We start from the raw sequence: 24,709 nt of genomic DNA on the forward strand, positions 1-24,709 counted from the left end.
AAATGTTTTGATGCAGAAAAATATGTATTTGAAACTTCTAGTGTTTTGCGAGTTTGAAAAAGAAATATCAATAATTTCTAGTAAGAGAAAGTCATTTCTTTTTTCACAAAACAAGTGAAGATATAATGTTAGAAATTGTATCAAAAGCAAAATAGACTTTGTTCAGAGGTTTCAAGAGCAAAAATTTCTTGAGTAAGTTAAATGATATAGGTTTCGTGGCCGTAAATTATTAACTTAAGGATTCAAAATTGGCGAGGAATCGGTCAAATAAAAACAACAACTCGTCTTTTTGCCAACGTTTCGACAAAAATGTATTGTCTTCTTCAGGGCGTGGCTATGCGGGTTGGTTAAGTTACAGAAAACATCAGTTTCTGAAAACCAGCAGTTTTCTGTAACTCAATCAACCCGCATAGCCACGCCCTGAAGAAGACAATACATTTTTGTCGAAACGTTGGCAAAAAAGACGAGTTGTTGTTTTTATTTGCCCGATTCCTCGCCAATTTTGAATCCTTAAAAAAATCATAGACGTTCTAACAAAAAATGCAAACTTTGTGTTCGATCCTATAGATCAAAGAAGTACTAAGCTGTTGAAGAAGTCCATTGAAAATGTCCCTTGGAGTATAGTACACTAAAATATCCAACAGCCACTATTTGGCATTGTTTCCACATGTTTGCAAAAAGTTAAACATTCATTTACAAAAAAAAAGTCGATTTAGCATTATCGAAATATACCTCGCATCCTTTGGTAATGCTCAAACCATCAGTTTAAGTTATGAGCAGCTGCAAAGAGTAGGAAAGTTTTACTTTCTATTGGGAAATGTTGGTTACAAACTGCATACCTGGGACACGCTCAATCAGGCGTTTTTTAAACCATCAACCATTAAACCTATCCCACGCTTCTGGCAATCATAGACAGATCACTTCTTTACACCTTACCTTTTATTAAAAACTACATTTAAATATTTGCTTTGAGGTCCCAGTAGACTGAAGAAGATTTCTTTACTTCGTTTATTTGTATTCCTTTTCTTTTGCGCTTCAATTGAAGGAAAGTTTTCTCATCCTATTAAAAGAGATTTTTTTTTTTCACATGTACCATAACACTTGTTTGTTTTTCTCTTATTTCCATCTCATATTCATTCATTTCTTAATGCACAACAAACTTAGTAATTATTCCCTTGAAATGGTACCTATGTCTGCTGGTTCGTGATAATATCGTAGAAAGCAAATCTAATATTTTGATTCATTGCTGCCATTGGATCCTCCAATAAGCTTTTGGTGAAAACCAATTGGCAGTACCTCTTTATTCAATCGATTTTTTTTTTTTTTTTTAAATTTCTCTAAGACAGTTTCAGTGATGTCTTCAAATATCAAATGCTCACTACCCAGATAAAGATCTTTTAACTTTTAGTATTGTACTAACATTTTTACTGGAAAATATTTCTTACAGCAATACCGGGTTAAAGCAGGAGTTAATCTTTCTTCTAAAGAGTTATTTAAGTTTATGAAAGGCCTCATTACCAGTATAATACTAACAGCAACGTAATATGTAAGCAAAAGTTCCACAAATTTAAAGAAAGTATGTTGAGTGAAATTGTTACTTTGCAGAATAAAATTTGTATTTTTTAAAATTATTTTCTCATCCAAATTCGGAGTTTCAATTAAGTATTTTAACGGAAATTGCGATAATATTTGTATGAGTGTTCGTCCAAAGAATTTCCGCTTTTAATTTCTTATTATTCTTCTTCTTTTTTGTGGATCGCGGAACCTTGAAGAAAGAAAAACTGAAACCAGTTGATTACTACAAAATTGGAATTATACCCTATTGGTGTTTGGCGTTGGCCCTGTTATTCTGTCAAGAAGCAAATACCTGAAGTAGTTATGTAAACTAAAACAAGCTGTTAATGAAGAGGTTAAGGATAATTTTAAAAAAAAAACAAAAAAAAAACGAATAATACAACTTTATCAGGCGCGCTAACTTCTAACTTAGTCATTCTTAGAAGCTATACATATGAGAACATTCAATTTATCCTTGGTAAAAACCATCCAAATCCCGCTTAAACATTTGTTTTGCTTATACTTTCTTTGGAACAACTCCTTGTTGCATCATACTACTCAAATTATTGTTTTATTGGTACTTTCATCGAATGCGACTTTTAAAGGGCGCCTTATATAATTTTCGCCTTCACTGACTTTCCTCAATTGAACAAGTCTTTTTTATGTCGTGAATTGTTCCTTCAATAGGGTATTTAGCAACCTGAACAAAGCTATATAACAGAAGTTAACCTGATATTCAAATTTCTTCAACTTTAGAAGACTGCAAGAACCGATTCTGTAGAAACAGAATTTAGGCAAACAGGAATTAGGAATATTTCTTTCAAGAATGACTACACGTAGTTAGTTAGTAATAGCAAGATAGCAACAGTGGACGATTAGAGCCTAGACGGAGTGAAGGATGGACAAAAGGATTTGAGTAGAAGGGGACACTCAACTGACTGGAAGTAGGTCAAGGACAAAGGAAATAAGAACATGGGCGGAACAAGGTCAAAGTAATTGTGGACATGAAAATAGTTGAATCTGGAAATAAAAGAATATGGGATGTTGGTTAAAAATAATATCGTTATTCAAAAAGAATGAAAAAATAGCTATAAATAGAATGAAATAGTTCTTACAGCAAAATATTGATAAAAAAAAGGAAACTCCGACTTATTAAAGTCATCCATTAGGATGTTTGGTGTAATCGGTCGAAAGTCTCATCCTTATTAACAAGTAAAAAATTACAAGTTCTGTATCAAATTGAAATTCTAGAAATATAAAAGCGAAATTCAAATATGATCTTATCAATGTTTTGACTCGGACAATCATTTTCAAAGTAGATCCTCAACAGAATTAGCAGAAAACAGTAGAGCAGAAAGTAAATCCTCTAAAAATGATAATTTTTGTATAGACGTCTCAAAAAGTGATGAAAATGTTGCATGTCTATTTACAATTCACTGTTTAAAAATTGTCTACAATATATACTTAGATCGATGCTTCTGTATTCATAAATAATGGCTAACATATATGATCACGCCACACCCCAAAACCAGAGTTTTACTATTTGATGTTCTGCAGTGCTAAGACTTCCTCAGAGGAGCACGAAGAAATATTACACATCACATACATTTGTACTTTAATTTTCAGTTTACGATTTCTAGCAGGGCTGATTCAAGGGGTTCAAAATGTGGTTAGAACCGCAGTGCTGGATAACATCACTGATTAAAAGTGTAGTTTGAGATGAAAACATAATTGAAGTCAAATTTCCTACACTACATACATTAATCAATCTTTGATGATGGATATAAGACGTGAGGAAGATAAAAATCAGAGTCTACTGTCAAGCGTCACTTGACTCTTGATTGTTTTAACAACGGTATTTATAATTTTTTGAGTTCTTATATTATAAATAATAATCGGATTTGCGTTATTTTCCGGCGTAATGTGTGGAATTAGATTTAGTATATTTGATCACTAAACATTTTATGGTCAAGGAAAATTTTGAAGTATTTTTTTCAAGTAAGCTTTTAAAATGGATCAGATCTGACAGCAATAAGAGTTGCGAATGTGGAATTAAAGAAAAAAGAAACAGTTAAACGTTGATTCTTGACTAGAAGTGAGTAAACATGAAAATACGAAAACTGTAAACCCAATCTATGCCCAAATGCGAAAGAGGATTGCTGGCTTTTATTAACAAAATAATAATAATAATATAAACTTTATATCGAACCAACAGCAGGACTAAGAATATATACTAAAAGTAATAAATTTAAAGTAAAATGCTGTTGGACAGAATTAAGAAAAATAAAAATACATTTATTTCTTATCTACTTACTGCGCATTTGACAAAATACATCTTATTTATTGATATAAATAAATGAAATAATGAAATAATAATGAAATTTCCTTATCGTTCCCTAATAAATTTTCTTTTATATCACTAATCAAAAATCATCAATATCTTTTCTTTCTTTTTTTAATATAAAAGTAATGCCTCCATAGGGAAGTAAGTGCGCGTACGTGGCACTTGGATTTTTATTCCATTTAATTCTAACAAGGAAAAAATTTGCAATTTTAGATAACGAGTGTTCAGTGTAAATATCCGCTTTGAAGTCTCATGAGACCGGAAGGATTGTTTTTTTGAAAGCAGAGTTTTTTTTATTATAATTTCAATTTCTCTTAATGAAACGTTTAAAGTGAACACTAGAGGACATTCTGTCATAATTCATGTACTACAAAAAGAAGTTCATCACTAGAAACGTACCACTTTCTGGCGGTTAAAAGTTACCGATGTACGTGAAAATAAAAGGATTAAATTTTTGTTTGTTATAGGTACTTAATATATTTAGATAAAAAAGAAAACATTATTAAGCAAAACATATTTTTTTTTAGAAAGAATCCAAGTTCTTTCGATTTCACCACTAAATACTTTCTGAATAATCCCTAGAAAAAAGAAAAAAATATATGAGTTACAAAATTTATTTTCATCTAATTTTCTCCGGCCAAATTCCAGAAATTACATAATTATATGTGTTTTTCTCTCCGATTGTTCCATTTCAAATCAATGAATGAATAATATCTTTAAAAAATGTTTGAAGCTGTTAAGTGCATAAAATTTGAAATCATAATTATTTTCAATCTGTTTACAAAATTCATAAAGATTAATCAGCAGCTTCTACTCGTTCGTACAGTACCTTCTAATTTAAAATTAATTTTCAAAAATTATTAATGAGATGAAAGTACACATTTCAAATAAAAGTTCATACATTCACTAATTTATAGTTTTTAAATCAGTACCTCGGAGGTATACAACACTGAGCACATTTTTTCAAAATTCATTTTTTTAATGTTTCTAATACAAAATTTCTTTTTTTATTACCCAACCATCAATTATGGTGCATCTATGTTACTTATTATCCACCAAAGATTTAAGCAAAAACTCCCGTGGGCTTATAAGTAAGAAAAAACTCTTTCATTTGCTCTCCTGTAAAAAATTAAAAATTTGACATAGTGTTGTATACCTCCGGGGTACTGAAATAAATCCTTTATAAATAAAAATTGTAAGTTTACTTAAGTAGAGCTGTCAATATTTGTTATCTTTTGTAAACATCATTAGGACAGAAGATTTTTAATTCAGAATCTTTTATAGGAGTCACTGACTGAGGAATTAAATATTAAGAAAAAATAACTACATCATTAATTTACTGCAATTTGAGGAATTACCATTAAAACGAATTTATCCGCACAAATACAGACACAAATCTGCACTTATAGTTATGTATTATACACAATTATGATTAAATTAATGTTAAGTTTCAGTAAATCAAACCATTAATAGTTTTTAGTGCAACTAATTTTTAGTAGGTGATTGTTTGTATGCATAAATAAACATTACCTTTTAATTCAAAACGGCAGGTAACTCTTACTCATAACCAAGAGCAAGCAGAAATCCTCCTACTATCTTTATATTAATACACTCGGTTTCCTGAACCTCAATGAAAAAACTCGATCCATGCACATCAAGAGAGTCAATATTAGAGAGAGAAAATTGGATACAGGAAAACCAAGAATAAAAATGATAATGGAGAATTTCCTTAAAGAGAGTCATTAGTTATGTAGGGTCACTAGCTTTGGAGAAGCGTAGCTTTGAATTAAGACACGAGCTTTTACTCAAAAACGGTTCTCGTTTATATAGAAAAATTTATGAATAATTAAACAATATTTCAAACGTACTAAATTTAAAAATGATAATTAATTGGCGAAATTATATCCCAAAAATAATTAGTACAGTTCTAAAAACTTATGGAAGTATTTATGTTTTAAAATATGCTTAGAAATGCAAGCCAGTGCTTCAGTACCTTTTTCTCCACCCAAAGACATTGCTATTTCGATTTGTTCTTCATCAGTCATATACAATGCTTCCATAAGAATGTTATAGTTTTCTTGTAACATGCCCAGGAGAAAGAATGCTGAAATACATAAACTGTAAACCGCACGCTTTGCAAAATGATCTAAAAACTGTTGGAAATTAAATTCCAAGTCTTGAATATTTTCTGAAAATGATTTCCAATAAATCTTCAAAAAATCATCCCAATGTTGTTCTCTTGTAACTGTCTCTACGTTTGTGTACAAAAAAAAAGATAAATCCACAGCAGGAGTTGAATATACTGAAGTTTGAAAATCAACAAACTTTAAATCAATTGGAGCTCCTTCACTGTTATATTTGTACAATAAATTATTTAGGCAGAAATCACCGTGACAGACTACGGAATATGGCTCTTCTGGCTTTATTAACAAATTTGTAGTCGCTTTCATATCTACAAGTTTGTTTAGAACTTCTTTTAATAACTCTACTTCAACTCCTTCAGAGATTAGATACTTTAGAGCTCTATTTATTGCAAAATAATTCAATTGGTTTTTATTTTCCAAACTGATTGCTCTTTGTCTTAGTGATTTAACGACAGACAAAAATTGTTCACCATGTTCACGTTTAGCTAGATAAGAAAGGGAATGAAACTGGCCCAATTTCTTTAAAGCTAAAACAATTTGATCAAAAGTAAGATATTTTTTTTGTTCAACGGTAAAGCCCTGTTGTCTGAGATCTTGCAGAACTAGAATGTCGTTACTATAATCTTTATCTGGTGATACAAAACCGTAATACATTTTTGGATAAATATTTAATCGGTCTGCTTTTATCAAAGGTAACACTTTATCGTACATAAGTAGTTCATTTATAAAAATGTCTTTAAATGAACCTACCATCTCTTCTGTTGCACCATCCAGTTGTTTTTTTAATACAATATCTAAAAATTCAATTGAACTACCTCGATTAATTAGCACTGCCATAAAAGTTATTTTTGAGCCAAAGTGATATCCAATGCCAAAATCATTGTTAGCACTTGATGACAAGTATGTACCTGGTCCAAACTTACCATTATTTACTATTAAATGTAACATAAAGTCCATCATCGCTAAATTAACACCATATTCCTTCAGCAACACTAAAGAGACAGTACTTATTTTTAAGGTTAAACTTTCACATTATTATTGTTATCAGTACAATAACAGCGACCGTCGCTATCAGTAAATTAAGTCACATAAATTAGTGATAAACAGGCACAAAAAGAACCTTGAATTTTCGATAAATTAAAAAAAAATAAACAAAAGTCTTATGTGAAATGTCACAGAAATGTGTCAATATATAAATCAATCCTATCAATCAATAAATCAATTTTAGCAGTTTAAACAATAATAAATTAGACGTTGTTGGCAGTTGGATATGACTTACTAAAAATTATAATAAAACAAAACAAAAAATCTGAAAAGCAAATATTTTTTCACGTTTTTGCTTCTCAATACAAATAATACAGAGAAGAATAAAAAAGATAATCAAGAAATATGACAAAAACTTGAGCATATATTGGTATTTTGTAAGTGTTTTGCCAAATAATACGGCAGAAAGCAAAAATTTTATTGAGAAGGTATAAAACAATTCTTACATTCCAGTTAACTACCTAAAAACTTGGGATGTTTAAAAGATATTTAATTCTTTTGATTATTTTGTCGTGATGCTATCAATTTTCATTTTTTATTAGATTGACAGTGAATTGAAGACAACTAGAGGGAAGCCAACGTTACCGTCTCCCAGAACGTACACAGACCAGATAGCCACCATGTGTATATATTGTGAAACCCACAAAAACACACACAAATACTCATAAGTATTACAACTGTCTAGTCCAGTAAGGAAGTTGTGTAAGGACATGTTTTAGCTGGTATACGAGTACTTGAAGAACAGTGCAGCATGGTGAATAGGTGACCTACTCTTATCTGTGCAATATTTTTAGGATTGCATTTCTGATTACTAAAGGAAGCAGGGCTGGTGAATCAGAAGTAACTCTTTCAGGAGGGAATAAAAATATCTACCATGACTAAAGGCAAAGTGTCTTGCCAGGAAGAATAAATTCTTGTATACTTGCATTTTCTTTCCCAGGTTCAGAAAAAAGCACAACTTTAAAAAGACAGAGATGAACAAAAATGGAGTCTGCCAAAGTGTCCTCGCTCTTTCCTCAGCCTTGTGTTTATTCCATATTCGAATATGAGTCTGAAATTACTTAGGATTACCGTTGAAAGTCTAAAATATTGAACCTGATGCAAAATTGAGGTCTTAGGTTCAAGTTTGTGGAATACCCCAATAGTAGCCCCAGCACATTCAAATGCAGAGAGACTCTCATTCAATGCGCTTGAGGAAAATCATAGTGAACATAGCTCACTGGCAAAAGCTGTTCTTTGTTTTCTTGAAAACATTCAGAACAGGGCTTTTAGCCAGTAATTTTTATTTAAGCGACGCAACTACTATGCCTTTCAAGAGTCTGAAACAAGTGTTTTCGCAAGGTGTAAAGTGCTGGGAATTCATCAGAAAACAACACCGAGATGGTTTCGCAGAATGCTAATCTATTATACTTGAAAATATTTCGAGAAAAACTTCATAATAAAATTCTAAATAATCACTAAAACCACCAAGGTAAAGAAAACTTGAACATTCATTCAACCGCTTCTCTTCGAATTTGGAATTTTATACTTACACTTTGAATTTATATTTTCATTATTCGGCTAATGAAGGCCTCATTTTATATTTAAATGACACATTAGAGAGAAACTTATCCCCGCTTTCCACCAGCTATGCCTTAAAAAGCATTTTTAAGGGAAATATTTCAAATAGATCCATATCAGCACAATGATTATAAAAAGTTCAAAGAAAGTTTTATTTTCATTTTATATTAAAGCCTAAAAAGAATGAAAAATGTAAATTAAAAAAAAAATTGAGTAGTATAATTTATTACACTACCCTAAATTAATACTTTACGGGAAAATCTACCACCGCCTGTCCAAGATGTTCCTTAACAAAACTTTTCTGAAATAATGTTTCAAAAAATATAAGTTCTAAAAACATATGTTTGCAAAGAACATTCAATATTTTAAAAGAAATCATTGGAGCTCTGATCATTGGATCAGAAAATCTCAAAACAATGGATAAAATAACATTCTCACTCAAACATTCATAACTTATGAATAACATTCAATATCATTGGGAAGTGCCCTTTCGGTTGATATCTGGCTGCCAGATAGTTTTTAAACAAAATATCGTCTTATTGATCGAGTGTGTTCACCCAAATAATCACGCCTATATTCACGGACCATTTTATTACGCACAAATAGTTCTAACGATGGAGGATGAACGCCCAGACTTGTGCCAGGCGAAAAAGTTCATTATTAGCTAATTGCGCGAGTTTAGTAAGCCTAAAAAACTACAACCAGACCGGACTGACGTTGGTAAGGCTCTTGACGGGACTCATTGAAGATTTTGTGTATCGCAGGAAAAATAAGGAACGACACTAAAGTATTCAATGTTTCCTGTCAGTGCAAAGAGCGTGAATGGCTAAACGTTGGAATCTATAGAGGAGCAAAATCTTGTGCTTTTCAGTTTTACTTAGGGATTCTTCTCTATTTACCGAGTTTAATCAAATCTACACTTAAGCCCAATTTTTAGATTATAAAATTATGTTTTTAGTGCAGACAACATATGAATATGTGTTTCAATGAAATATTTGTGCTCCATCGTAATGAATCGATAAACTATTAGATGATTAGTACAGTTATTAACATTAATTTATGTAATCTTTACGCCTGGCTGCAAATGCCATAAGGTAAACTAATAATTACCAGCTGCGCAGCATGCTTGTACCCGCATTTGTAATTCAAATTGCAAGCGGTGTGTTCAACCGAGCTTTTCCGTCGCGTGCCCCTATGATAGTATCGGTTGATCTTCCCTTAATCTAACGGTCAAAACGGAGTATAATTGCAAAAATAACCACAAAACGAATGAAGTGGTCATTAAAAACCTAAGTTTTCCGATAAATGTTCACAAAACTGTTAGTACCTAAGAAGTATTAATTTTTACATTGGAAATTAGTAAAGATAGATCTGATAATAATCTCTTTAATGTTAATAATAATCTCTCTATACACAAACTGTCTATAATTGGTAGATTTTCTGATAGACCCTTAGAGTGAAAGATTTATCTGATATTTTGTTTTCACAACGCTTCACTTGAAGCTGTAGAGGTCAACGTAAAGAACAAAGCTCTTAAGATATAAAACATGGTACATAAACTTGATAAAAATACTTAAAAAATTTTATGTAATGGAAAACGGACTATTCCAAATTAAAAGAAATAAGCAAGTATGGTGGATAAAATTACGGTTGCAAACTCAATCCTTTTAAAAATTCATTATGAACTAATTTTGTCATAAGCACAATATCACAGTATCACAGTTAATTTTAATAAGTCAAAACTTCTCTTTTATAATTTTGTCCATTTTTTATTTGTATTTTTTTTTTTTTTTTTTTTTTTTTTAAGGTGGGCAATATGTCTAAAACTTGGCGTTGCCACGATACGATTTACTTAACATTTAATAAAATTAAAAACGGAATTCTTAAAACATCTAAATTTTTCACTTTGTTTTCATAATTTAATCGAAAATTTCAAGATGTCACACGTAATAACTCCTAAACAGCCTTATTACTTAAAGGGGTAAGTAAAAAAAAAAAGAAAAAGACAAATAAAAGACAAAACTGACAAGAATTTTTAAAATGTGAACTATGAATTTTAATTACTGTAAACTATGCTCTTCTCTCTTTAATATGAATATATGAGATAACTTTTAATGAGCCGAATTTAATGACTTCACAAGTTTAACCATTACTCAGATGACAGTGACTTTGATTAAAGCACATTTATTAGTACTAACTATTCAGGAATTAAAAGAATAATTACAAAAAAAAACTTTTAGAGAACCCCAGTAAATCTTGTTAAGACTGGTTGGTTTAATAACAATTTCATAAAGACGAAAGCTCTATTTAATGTAGGTTGGCAGGAGGAATAAAATCACTCCATGCTAATTCCTGCCTTAAGGGATATTGTTTCAGTTTTTCCCAACAACAACATAACAATAACTCTTCAAATTACAATCAATGAGCTCAACATTCCGGAAAAACATCTTGAAATTCATGCATTGTAATTTATTCTTTAAGGTACTCCAATAAATGTCTGTTATCCTTATATTTTGACAAATGAATGCTCAATTTCTAAGCAACACAACTTCGTTTTTAGTCACATAGCATTTCATGTGTAGTCAAACAAAAAAAAGGGGGATGTGGGATAGTCTTGTGGTAAAAGCAACTTTTTAGTCATCATTAAAGTAGTATTACGTTCAAATGTAATATAATCTCTTACTGGGAAGACAGGGGATACTAGTAACAAACTCATTGAAAGAGAGAAGGAATTAACTGAGTGATTTGTGCACTGGATCACCGCGCAGAGATATTTAATTCGAGTGCGGTGCTTACACTTAGATTTTCTTTTCAAAAGAGACTCTTACAGCGCACTATTGTTTCTTAACGAGAAAGCTTTGTTCAGAGACCGGCAATTCACTGAAACAGACCGCACACCAATAGCTCACAAGTAGGCGCACCTTATTTACACAAAAACAATATAAAAAGTGAAAGATAAAAAAAAGATAATTTCATTGGATCTAGGGTTAAAGGTTTCGGTGTGGAAAAAAGGATTACTACCATTAATGTTTTTCTTAACTTGCTGTTCAATGACCTAATTTTTGAGAGAATGCACAAAGATAGATCTGCGTGCCAATTACAACAGATGAAATTTAATTTAAAGAAGATAAAAAAAAAAGTGTTGATGACTGTGTAGAAATGCTAATGACCTAGTTGTCGATGTGCCGAAAAATAAAAATAAAAAAGTAATAAATGAAAGTAATAATAAATAAAATACAAAATAACTGTATAGAAGAGCAATAAGGTCCTTAATATAGACGACTTGGCAGTTACCCAGATTTTTGTTTATTTTAAATATTTTTAATCAAGTTATCTCTGAAATGATAAATCCAGGACCATCAAAATATAGAAACCTTGATGTGAACATTTCCAACTTAAAGGATTAAACTTACATATTCTCCCAAACTCCGGATTTAGAAAAATTTTTATTTTCACTAACATGATCAGCCAACCGACTAATTAGCATCCATAATCTACCTCCCGTTCAAAGATTTGGGACATGACAGTTTAATACGGGACTTAGAAAAAAATCCCTTAACTGTGTGACCGTGCAGATCTGATAAATTCGATATATCCTTCGAATCTAAATTTAGAGTGACAAAAGTACGAGTATTTTAATTAACCCGCAATTTGCAGATACTCCAGAACCTGCGCCGTCATGAGAAGGTTGCCGGAATCAGCATTTCTAACCGCTAGGGAGCGCACTTTTAAACTTTCACGAGAAATATTAATTTTTCTTAACACATACTTAATGGTAAGGGACTGCAGACAGAAGAAAATTATATTTTTTTAAACAAACTGCCTTACTTTTAGGCGTATGGAGGAGGACGATAAAATGGCCAAAGAGCAAATTACTTATTTACTGCATAACGTGTAAAACTGCAAGGTTTAATTAGAATGAAATTAGTCAATAAGAAATTAAAGTAGAATATCACTTCATTCAGTTAGAGAGGGTGGGTAGATTCTCTCTAAAGTGATCAATAAGTAAATGTGACATAAACGTTCGGAGTTTAAAGAAAATGTATGGATTAGCACTTTAAGAATATTAATAAGAAAAAGTTGTATGAATTTTAACAACAGATTTTTTTATTATCATTATTAAGGTGCTCCTACGTCGAAACATTGGCGCAAAGAGTGCACCACCGACTTTTGGACACTGTTTTACAGTCCAATCTGTCCATACAGCTACAGCGAAGTGGCTCTAAGGAAGAAAAAGTATAAGGGCAGAAAGAACTTTTAATTACTTGATAATATATAGCAGTAATTGCATATATAAGAATGCAAAGATATTTATTCATTTCTCTAAATATTATAACAAAAATAAAAAACAAAGCAGGACAAATAATAATAATATACATATGTATAAGTAATGATATGGCTGCTTTTTGTTTTTAATTTGAGTTATGTTGACCTTTGGTTTCTTTATTATCACTTCTGTTTTAATTTAAGCAGGAGTAAAATTAAAAATTAGTTATTAGAATTTCCATTTAAAAAAAAATTAATCTTTTAAAGAAATCTTTAAAAAAAAGATCTTAGACATGAAATATTTCTTTAATACATGAATGTATTTCTTCATTAAATTCAAAAGGTCACATCTAAGTTCATTGGTGCTCATGAACTGCTGCCAGTTTCCAGGCTAATATGTGTATTAAAGAAAAACCTACCCATTACCAGCAGTAATGTCGGAATTAAATCCAAGACCTGCTAATGACAGAGGGTGCACCACCACCACAACCTTTTAAGAACTTATTCTTTAAATTCTTCTGTTTAGGTACACCGGCCATTGCCCAGAAATGAAAAGTCGATTCGGTTCTTCCTACAGTGCATTATCTCATAAAATATTGTTAGATCCACAAGTTAGGCATAGCCATAAACTTGTTCTATCAGACACTGAAGTTGGTGATTATATGGTAAGGTACTTTATTAAAATGTTAGTATTTCTACTATTACTTCTATTCAGCTAGATTATCATTAAGTGGACACACAAAAATTACTTAGCCAAGGTAAGCTTCTTTAAGGAAACTTAGATAAATTAATATAATTGTGAAGCGAAGGCCTTTATGAAGACCTGGCTGTGCTACAAAGAAGTGGAAATGCTCCTTTAAAGAGATTATTCTTCATAGTATTCGGCCCGGGCAAAGAGTCAAATTTAGTCAAATCCAATGCCACGATATCCATCTCCGTTTAGGTCCATATATCTTTGGCTGTTTTGATACGTGTTTTTCTTGTTAAATTAGGAAGAGATATAGTTGCGTTCACAGTACCCATGTTTTCAGAAGCGTTGTTTGACCATCTAAAGCTGGCTTTAATAGTACGGTCCTTCTCACCGCAACAAGTCGTGGCTGAGGTGGATTTGAGCGTTATTCCTATTAGTAAAGGATCAGTCCTTATGGAGTACTGAAAGCCTCATTCCGCTGGGGTGAACAAACAGCTTACTCTCTCAAAATTATTATAGCGATTGTGCTGAAACCAGAAACACGAAATTATTGCTAATAGTACAAACTCTTTATTCTCATCATTAATTAATTTATACCCTACCTAACACGATCAAAGTATTATTTTTATTTATTTATTTAGTATTTTTATTGGAACATTTAAAATTATACATTTTACATTTATATATTATAATTTGCATCTGGGGTCTAGCCCCATACAAAAGGAGAAAAAAGTTTGGCGCGACAATACAAGTAAATATACAAAGAAATACTGAACAATATCACAAATGTAGTACAAACAATGCAAAGATACATTTTTTTTTTTTTAATTATTTAAATGTTATCTAAATTTATTATTTTTTTATTTTATTTCATTTTTTATTTATTTATTATATTTTATATAATAAAATGGTCACGATCAAAGTATAAGGTTTTTATATTTCTATTTGGCAGTACTAATGAAACTATCGACAATTTTGTCAATTCTTCAATTTTGTATTGTATAAATCAAAGGATAATATTGGCACTAATAATGACAGTGTCCGAAGAAGATTCGACCCCTAACCTAGATAGATAATCTGGAAATGCTACTGAGTCCCATGTCCGGTTCAAATATTGAATTAATATTTTGGTACTCATGTTCAAAATGGTATTAGAACGAAGTATTTCACGCTGAGCTTGTAGCTAATTAGAATTTTAAGCCCGCTTAAAAAATTAGCCATTAAATTCTCTCCTTCGGTAAAAAAATAATGCATTAAATTTGTAATTTTTTTAATACTAAAAAAATGGTTTATATATTTAATACATTATCTTAAACTGCAGTACATTGAATGATTTGAATGGTTGTTCTTAAAATTGAAAATTAACTTTAATTTCTTTCTCTTTCTGTTTTTCAATTTAAAGTTCCGTCTAATTCTAATGTAAATTGTCTTCTTAGCTTAATGCAAAAAAAGAAAAGTGCGACCAAGTTCAGGCAAAAGTTCCACCATTAGAAAGAGATGAGGAATTAGATCGAGATGATATGGACTACTATGAAAAATATAAATTTCCAATATCACCAGGTTATGCAGGTAAAAGATTGAGTACAGCATGATTTTTCAAACGAATGTAAATTTATCAAGAAATAGATCTAGAATCTATGTAAGCTTAGTTACATATCGCAGTGGCCTCACCTGCAGTACCTGTTCCAAGTTTTTTAATATTTTGAATTTAAATTATTATTTAATTTTTTGGCGGAACGACTGCTTAGGCCATTAGCGCCACTAAATTTCTGGTTTTTTTCTTGAACATTTTTTCACTCATGTTGGGATGGCAGATAATCCTTCACCTTTGGAGCGTCCAACAAAAATCTTGACCAAGAAAATGAATTGGAGCCACAGACATTAGAAATCGACTCCCAAAATCTCCTTTTTTATCATAATCGACGAAGGAACTTCATGAAAACTCTTTTGGTATGCTTTCCTTTATAAATAAAGCAATTGCGGTTATTTTATCCCTATGGAATACAATTTTGGTTTATACTCTCAATCAACGAAATATTCAGATGATTAAATCATTATTGCCTAGTGAGCATTCAAACTTGTACTGCCTTAACGAAAAATTATTTAAACTTAAATAAGGCGAAGTACTTTGTTAGAGACTCTTTCCCCTGAGAATTCTTAAATCTAGAGAAGGTTGTTATTTTATACATAATTCTAAACCCGCTGCAAATAAAATCGTTCAACTACATACTAATTGCACACACTCCGAGGGGAGAATATTCAATATTTCTCTCCCCTTTATATTATATTGTTATAAACTTTTATTACTTTGTAAACTGGAGAAAATTTTAGCAAATAAAATTAAATTGAACCATACTAATATTTATATATTTCTAACAATAAATTTGTACAGAATAAAAAGTAGTAGTTTGAGATCAGAACTTCTTAGTATAGTTACATTTTTATACTATAAGTTATTCTTATATTTGATGAACCGCTTATTAATGCTTGATATTCAAACATAAAATAATTAGTTTGGAAACGAAATCATTAGTCCTTCCTCCATATTTAAACAACTCTGAAAGAAGCATAAACTGCTTGCAGGCCACTTACCCAAAACAAACGATACATATGGAATGCCACGTACGAAAAAGGCTGAAGAAACTGTGTCCTGTTTAAAAGAAAGACTCAAAAAGCAACACAGAACTCGTAAAGAATTAGAAAAAATTAATGATATGCGATATGGCAAAAGGGAGGTTCAAACTATCGCCGACAAGCAAGTGAGTCCAAGAAATAAATGGTATTTCATTTATTTTTTAAAACGTTAAGAATGAGAAACATGCAGCCATCAAAGCTTGTGAGGATCTTATTCATGGAATAAAATAACAGGGGCGCTGATGACTATATTAGTCAATGCGCCAAAACAAAAAGGGAAAACATTAAAAATAAGTTGTGAAGCCTGTGAAAATCAGATAAAGCTTTATCATAGAAATTTCACTTATTACTATAACAATTTAACCATATTTAAACATTTCTGTGCAGTTTTAATCCTTCTAATTTCATGTAAACCTCCATCTAATCATTTATTAATTAGTCCAGCTGCAAACTTAAAACCAGCCACGGACAGGTAGTAGGGACTGTCTGCTAAAGGAGGCCAAGGCCCTACAAGGGCTGTGGGCCAAGGGAGGAAGAAGAAGAAGAAGAAAAAGACGCAATCACCTTGCTTGTTCGCTGAAATTACTAATATTTCACGGCGCACGCTCTGATCTGGACTATATATAAAACAAAATTTATTTAGAATGATAATTTTTCTTAATTCTTAAAGAATTTATAAGTGAAATACAGTAATTTAGTTGGCAGTACCAAACAACTGTACCTTTAATAGTGATCACTGCGATGAGCTAAATCAAAATCAAAATCATTCTAAAAATGATTAGATTTCAAAAAGTTAGTAATTGTTAACGTAAAATAAAATGAATGGTTTCACTGAGACTGTATCTTTGAATTATTGAAATAGAAAATAGTGTAAAAATAAGAATGACATTAAAGCATTGGAGCTTTTTCTAGTTCAGAGGAAATTTAATTAAAATATAAGAAGAAACAGTTCAAAAATTTAACGATAAAAAAAAATTTCAGCGGCGCAGAATTCCAAAGAGTTTTTGTCCTGTACTAAAGGCATGTATCCTTAAAAGAATGAGGAACCAGCAATAGACTTGAAAGATTGCATTAGTTTTACTCTTATAATTACCCTCCAAGGATAGTCCTGGATGTTACAGTAATAGTGGATTGGAGCCAGAAATCTAAGTGAACTCCAAGTTCTGGCCGATTGTAAACCTAACTAAGCTCCTAGAATGGACTTGATTTCCTATAAACTTTACAGTAATCTTTCTGCAGTTTGGAAAAATTGTATTCTAAAAATTTACTGTTTGATAATGCGGACCAGGAAATTCCTAGAACTTAGGTTTTAATTGATTTGAAAATGTTGTATGAGAAAGGTGATGCGTCAGATCCTCAGAATTATAGGGGGATGGCACTGTTAAATAGTCTTCTAAAGCTGTTTACTTCAATATTGATGAACAGATTAAATAATTATTAAATAATTGGGTTGAAAATAATTCATTTAACAGAGGAACAGAGAACAATGGTTTCAGAGGGTGTACTGATAAATTCGTTTGTTCTCGCTTCTGTTATACGCTTAGAATAAGAACACGTTTTTGATGTATTCGTGGAAGACTTTCGACCTTATATCACATTTTATATTATGGCAAAATTAATAAAATTGGAAATTGGTTCTAAAATAACTACGATAATAAATTGTCTATATGATATACGTATGTATTAACTAATTTTGGAAGAACGGTTGACTTTGACGTAACTAGTGGTGTCTTACAGCGAGAACCTCTTTCACCCTCATTATTTAACTTATTTATGTACAGTTTTTTGAATGTAAGAGTGCCTCATCACTTCCAATTGATTCAAGCAATATCTTGCTCCTGCCTTATGCAGATGACATAGTGCTGTTTGCCAGTTCTTTGCCTGACGAAATTAAAGAGCTTTTAATCTTTGAAAAATTAGGAATTCAGTATGTAATTAAATTCCAGAATTAGAAGAAAATTGGTTGAGTAGCAGTGCTATTTCACCCTATACATTTTGAGGTTTTTAGACATTTTTTTAGCATATAATTTCCAGAATGTTATTTTAGATAAAAGAGGAAATAGTATGAATCTTCACACGAAATTTGTTATTTGATGCTGTACTTGCATATTTCTTGAAATTTACTTATAATTGATTTTTTAACATTTGATTTTGGTTGGAAAGTTCATTTACTAAAAATGTGTATCTAACGTTCTATATCTCAGATTGCAATATTTTAATATAAAAATACATTTGCAGCTATTAAAAAACGAATTTACACTGCCACTTATAGAAGTAAGACCTGAGTACACCAGCATTATCAGAAATGTATTCAGAGACGAAGAATCTAAATGTTTCGAAACAAGAGAACCAAAGTTGCCATACTCATTAGACGGCCTTGATGAGGAAAAATATTTTATACCAGGTTACTTCTACTAACTATTCAAATTAACTAAATACTAAATAAATAGATAAATAAATACTAAATAAATTAGGGGTACAAATTAAGAAAATACTAATTTTCTTTTAGCGTCTAAATTAAATGTCTTCATTCTTCGAAATAAGGGATTTAGTGTCCCCGAATCAATTCAGACAAAAAAGTTATGATATTTTCCACTTCTGCCTGTATATGGTTGTTCTGTAAAATAATACCTATTTTTCAGGTATACTTAAATGGCAGCTTTAAGAGTGATCTGCTCTGGTCGCCTCCGAAAAATTATGCACTTATTTTCTTTCTTTCAAAATTCTTATTTTATTTATTTCGGAGAAGCTGCAAAGTAGAGCTTTATTTCTGCTGTTATAAAAAAAATATATAGGTATATACAATAAATATAGATCACGATTGCAACAAGAAAAACACTTTCACATTGACAGCCTTGAAATCCACCGGTTCCTCCATGCTTACATAGGAACCTATTCATACCCAGGCAAACCCATATCCATATACTATATGTCATATTAAAACAAAAATTAATTGAAAAGAAACAAAAATACTCTTAAATGGAAAACCATAAGACGTTCTGTCTTCAAGCTAAAATACATAGATTTAATTGAAGTTTAGTGCATGTACTTATTGTTTTCTAATAATTATGCCTTTCAAAATTAATTTTCAACAGGTTATGCAGGGCATGTTCCTTTTGGTTATTCGAAATTTGGTGAAAACTTTCAGAATGCAACTAATAGCGCCTTGAAGGATTTCTCTTTTAAATTCAACAGAATGAAGAGTACAGAGTGGGCTCCTGTGGGTACTTTAAGAGACCAACCTGCCCTTGTTTCCATTCCTCATCATATTTACTCAGAAAAGCATGGTCTTATACCGAACTATGGTGGTTTTGTACCTGGTATTCAATTCAGGTAAGTGAAAATATTTTTTAATGGCACTATGACAACAGTCAATTCGCAATAAAAAAATATTTGTCCCTTGGCTTGTAGCCTAATTTCATATTACCAAAATTTGAATAATCTATTACATCCAAGAAATTATTCATGAATTTTCAACTTATTACATTCGGGGTTACAATCATTATTTATCATTATTGTTATAGCGCTTAAACAATAAAACTCTGTTTCAGCCCTTTTTTTTCCATTATTGAGCTTTACTTATAATTAACTTTATTTAAATTGACTTTATCCTTAGAATTAAGAGGATAAGACAAATTCCGAAGAGAAAGAATTAGTTCGAAATGAATATTTTAGAACTTGAACTTTCTCCTTTAATTCTCAATCTTCCTAAACAGACCCATTCCAGAAATACAGGTAACATTAAAAAACTCCTTAGACAAAGCAATTTAATCGCAAAATGCAACATAGGTTTGTTGTATGTTGGATTGTTTTTAAGGTTTGATACCTGTATTCAAATAGAAACTATCACTGATGTTCAGGCGGAGCTAAGAGCAGTGATCATTAATGTTGCTGAAATTATAAGACGATAACCAGCTTCCGTGCAGAAATTTTTTCGTGACCTTGGCTTTATTGGTTGTCTATGAATTCCAACAATTCAAGAATAGTGTAGCAGTTCCTTTTAATGTTAAAACAACGTTTTGTTAATATTAAAACAACTTTTTTCTTGTCTGGGAATCTGGGCATTCCGAATATTATGATATGGTGGGAGTGAATTGAATCCTGAAAGAAATGGTAGTGGGTAACCTCAGGCCAGGCACGCGAAAGATTTGCAACTCGCCTATGTTTACTGTTGAACTAAACGAGAACGACTATTCAATTGAATGAAGGTCCCCTATACAAGTTACTGCCCACTGATGAAACAATGCATATTGGCCTATTTAAGTTTTGTCAGAAATTGAAATGTATAATACATCTGTGACAGTGAGCATATTACCAATACACAATATTAAGAGGTAGGATGGCTTAGGATTCGGCCCTTTGGTTCATAAAATCTTACTAATAACCGCTTCTAGATTAACAATTCTCAGGTAGCAGGCAAGACTGGAGACGTGTTCTAATTAATGGATGCAAAAAGGTCTTGGATAGCGATAGCGTAGACTAGTAGTAAACCTCATGGAATCTATTTTTAATTACAAAGTTGTGTCTAATTCTAAAAAATTATGTTTTTAAAAACTTTGAGAATTCTAATGGCAGAAAGTTGATAGTACTGTGTTCATACCAAACATTATCAAGTAAAAATGGGACCTTTTTCAAGTGTCAGAGTATTATAAAAATAAAATTAATTTGAACAGATCCTTAAATAAAAAATTTCGCTTGAATCATTTAGCATATACATACATATCCAGTTAACATCTCTATTAACCACATTTTTTACTTAATTTCATAACATTTTATGGCGTAGAAATTCAAACCATATCACTTGATTTTTCAGATATGGCAAGACTTTCGGAGAAGTAACCCGGGACGCCAAAAAATGGCAGAGAGGAGATTTAACGAACTGAAGCACACTTTTCTTACGGATCTTAGAGTTGCAAAATTGCAACTAAAATACTGTTGCAAGTTACTACCCCAATTTATTCTATGTTCAAATCTCCATTTTTCAGTATAAATTTATATTGAATTTTAATAAATCAAATTTACTTTAATGAATTTTTTTTTTATAAATGTTATGTACAACCAGTTAAATTACTGTTTCTTACTCGTCAGTACTAAGAAGGAATTTAAATTTTTATTTCTTTCGTTTAACATTATTATTTAATTTTGATATTATATCTTCTTTTTCGACTTTCAACATAAATCCGTACATTATCTGATAGCTGATACATTGGAGATTCAGTGAAGGAACACCATCAATAAGTAATAACAGCAGAAGTGGAGCAATTTCATTCGCAGTTTAATGACGCATCATTCTATGGTTAGCACCATTCACCATTAAAACAAATTTCATACGTGATCTCAAAATGTAAGGAGAGCATGGCTCCCGGATATGACTATTTTACCAAAATTCACATGGTTATTTTGAATTGTGCTTTATAATTTGTGGTCTTGAGTTTGAGGTCCTGAGTGTTGGATTGATTATTGTGGATTATCTCGACTCTGTATTAAAACTGAATTATTTTCCTAGTCAATGCCAGTATATACTTTTCAGATGACGATCTGGTAGCAGTAACGGAGAAAACAGAAAGTGATTTGTAATTTCGCGCAAATCAAACTGAGCCTACTTAAAAAAATACAAAAAATTATCTAAAAAAAAAAACAACAAACAAATGGCAATTCAATGCCAAGAAGTCACAGTTAAATCCAACTATTCAAGTTTATCTTTTGGGTAAATGTATCTGGAATGGACAAGGAATGAAACTCTTGGGGCTTTATCAACGTTTATTCTGGAATACACAAATAAAGGATCTAGCCTAATTCACTGGTTTGAAGTGTATCGGGGAATGGATATTAAGGCTCTGGACAATTTTTAGAAAGTCGCAATATAGCCTACTTAATTCTATTCTACCCCAGTTTGGAGCTACGCAATTAAAAAAAATACAACTCAGATGAAACGTGTTCTGAGAAAATGGATCTGAGAATTATCATGGATTTTCATATCATATCATTTTAAAACAAGGGAAATACTCGTAATGGAACTCCACTAGCCAATTATGATCGCATCTGAATTTCCTTATCCAAAGTAGATGTGGACTCTAAAATCTGCAGAAAAACAGGGTTTATGACAATCACCGAATGAGTGACTTAAGTATCGTATCAGATCACGGCTGGCAGCAGTCTGCAGGCAAAGAAGAGTCAAGAAAAAACTACATACTCACAAATCAAATTAGAATATTTTCACTTAGAAAACATAAAATCAATGAAGTGGTGTTTACCTAACAGGAGTTACACAAAAACTACGTAATGCTTTTAAATGAAGCAGTCAAACATGTTTTAAAGTGATGAGTAAAAAAAGTCCACTTTAGAAATTTAAGCTAGCCTAAATTATAAGTTCCAGTGAACGGAGTATCACCTAGGTGTAAGAGTTGTATTTTTCTCAGGTTTACCATAAATCAAAGAAAAAGAAAAATGATATCTAATATACTGTCAGAGCCGAACAAAACATGAGGTGATGCCATTACTTTCCAATGAAATTTAGCCCAATGGAGTTAAGTTGTTTCATAAGTTAAACTGTGAAATTTATTAGCTTTATTATTCTAACGCTGTGATTATTTCACTTGTATATAATGTAATGCGACTCTCTCCTCTGAAATTTTCCTCAGCAAACTTTTTTCAGACTGGTGTCCTTTTCACAAGGTTTGAAACTTAATGTAGCAATCAAACTTATACTCTAATAAATTAGATACAATAGTAAAAATTTCTAAAAGAATACTTAAATTTGACTTAGATAGAAAGCATTTGAAAAGCCTTGAAAAGAAATCCGAACCTCTGCAAAAACGAATAAAATTCGCCGGTATCTATCGCATATGTATGGAAAAAATCTCCGGTACTCAAAGGGTTAAAATTTCATTTCTATGGTTACAAGTTAGAATTCACTAATTGGTAGGAAGAAATAAATTGGTAAAGGAAGAAAATGCCAAACCGCAAAAAGGACACAAATGCTCCACCCTCAGACAAAGGTAGACAACTTTTTTTTTATTTCACTACTTTCAGCATAATACAATAAATTAATTTTTCGCTGTTTATACCAAATAAAAGTTTTATTTCATTAAGATATGTAATTATTAATTTATTTTAAAGGACCAACAAATTTGCAAGTTCTGGGATCGAATTTGACAGAACCACAATCTTGTTGGGGTTATTTCGAAAAGTGCTCTAATCCAAGAATGTGTGAATTCTCGATTCAGAACAGACAAAACATGTCTACAGTTTGGATTCCTGGAAAGGCAGTTTCACCAATACCACCACGGATAATACAACCAACAAAGATTTACTGCACCCACATGGGCATGGTTCCTCATTTCACAGGTTTTGTGCCTGGATATCAGTACAAGTGAGCGAAAAGATTTCAATGCTAAGTTTCACCATTTTTGTTTTTTTTTTTCGATTGAAGTAATTAATTAATAATGGTTATTTGGTTAGGATGGGAAAAAAAACTATTTCCTTGTCAAGCTTTCTTCACTATCAACATCTCCAAATTAGAAAGCAAACAAAAATAAGAATTAGATAGTAAACCTCACTATAAAATATAAAATCTTTCTTATTTTTGAACTTGGGTATTTTGGCTTCTAAAATTCTCGAATATATTTATAGTTAACAGCATCTGGGGATGCAGCGTTTGCATTACCTTTTTTTACAGGAACAATCACTTTAAAATCTTATTCCATAGATACATTCCCATATACTTAATATGGGATAAGAATATGGGAATAATTATTAAAATAAATAATAAGTCACTATATTTAAATTACAGATGTGGAGGAACTTTTGGTGCATTAACTAAAAATCCATTGGGAAAATAAAATGAAATAGAAAATAATTAAAAACTAAATTAGTTCGGTTTCAAAAGTAAAAAAAGTTGAAGACAATAATTTGTGATATTAAATATAAGCTACAATTGGAATTTAAAAATTTAACTTTTAAATATTTTTATTTTGAGAAATAAAATTGAATTTTGAGAGTTTCGTCAATTGCACTATTAAGTGCTATTTACTTACTGTAAGTTAAATAACGACTGTAGAGTATGTACCACCCAGAAGAAAATAAGTTGTAAAAATCCAAACTGTTCGCTTTAAATTATGTAACAAGTTTTACTACTACAAACTTAAAAGAAGCACAAAATAGATCTTGAAAGATCCTAAGCGACTTCTATATGTTAATAAAAAGTGTGGTTTTTACTTTAATATTTATATATTGAATACTTTTATAAATTATTATTTACTTTTATAATTTATTCTCAATTTAAATTATAAGTTATAAATGAATTCAAATTGTTTTAGGAATATGATATAAGTAAACTTTATATGTACTTTTTAAAAAATTTTTAACATACAGCATTCATTTATTCTTCTCAATTTAGAACTGAACAACTGACAGTTTTAACGGAATTTAACTTTCAACATCAAGGAAAACATCAATTAAATTAAAAACTTG

General features: G+C 31.0%; 3 protein-coding genes across 4 annotated transcripts; 2 read left to right on the forward strand and 1 right to left on the reverse strand.

The window, feature by feature from the left end:
* Positions 1-3,854: 3,854 nt before the first annotated feature.
* LOC141456010 (uncharacterized) lies at positions 3,855-10,488 on the reverse strand. The gene has a single exon (XM_074131576.1). It carries the CDS (start codon positions 7,000-7,002, stop codon positions 5,815-5,817), a length of 1,188 nt encoding a protein of 395 aa, XP_073987677.1. The 5' UTR covers positions 7,003-10,488; the 3' UTR covers positions 3,855-5,814.
* Positions 10,488-21,261, forward strand: LOC141456018 (CIMIP2 protein CG18335-like). 2 transcript variants are annotated; one of them, XM_074131598.1, is made up of 8 exons: positions 10,488-10,627; positions 12,304-12,421; positions 13,439-13,577; positions 15,040-15,172; positions 16,187-16,362; positions 18,476-18,641; positions 19,333-19,570; positions 21,051-21,261. In XM_074131598.1, the coding sequence occupies exons 3-8, from the start codon at positions 13,461-13,463 to the stop codon at positions 21,118-21,120; spliced, it is 900 nt and encodes a 299-aa protein (XP_073987699.1). In that variant the 5' UTR covers positions 10,488-10,627; positions 12,304-12,421; positions 13,439-13,460; the 3' UTR covers positions 21,121-21,261. The 2 variants fall into 2 exon arrangements, with proteins under 2 accessions (XP_073987699.1, XP_073987691.1); XM_074131590.1 differs by lacking the exon at positions 12,304-12,421 and having other exon boundaries at positions 10,489-10,627.
* Positions 21,262-23,101: 1,840 nt separating this feature from the next.
* On the forward strand, positions 23,102-24,393 carry LOC141456029 (ciliary microtubule inner protein 2B-like). Its single transcript, XM_074131613.1, has 3 exons — positions 23,102-23,235; positions 23,357-23,609; positions 24,030-24,393. Exons 1-3 carry the CDS (start codon positions 23,190-23,192, stop codon positions 24,076-24,078), a joined length of 348 nt encoding a protein of 115 aa, XP_073987714.1. The 5' UTR covers positions 23,102-23,189; the 3' UTR covers positions 24,079-24,393.
* The last annotated feature ends 316 nt before the right edge of the window (positions 24,394-24,709 follow it).

The sequence above is a fragment of the Rhodnius prolixus genome, unplaced genomic scaffold (genome assembly GCF_049639745.1).
Source record: "Rhodnius prolixus isolate KJV_2025 unplaced genomic scaffold, Rpr scaffold_1, whole genome shotgun sequence".
Lineage (NCBI taxonomy): Eukaryota > Metazoa > Arthropoda > Insecta > Hemiptera > Reduviidae > Rhodnius > Rhodnius prolixus.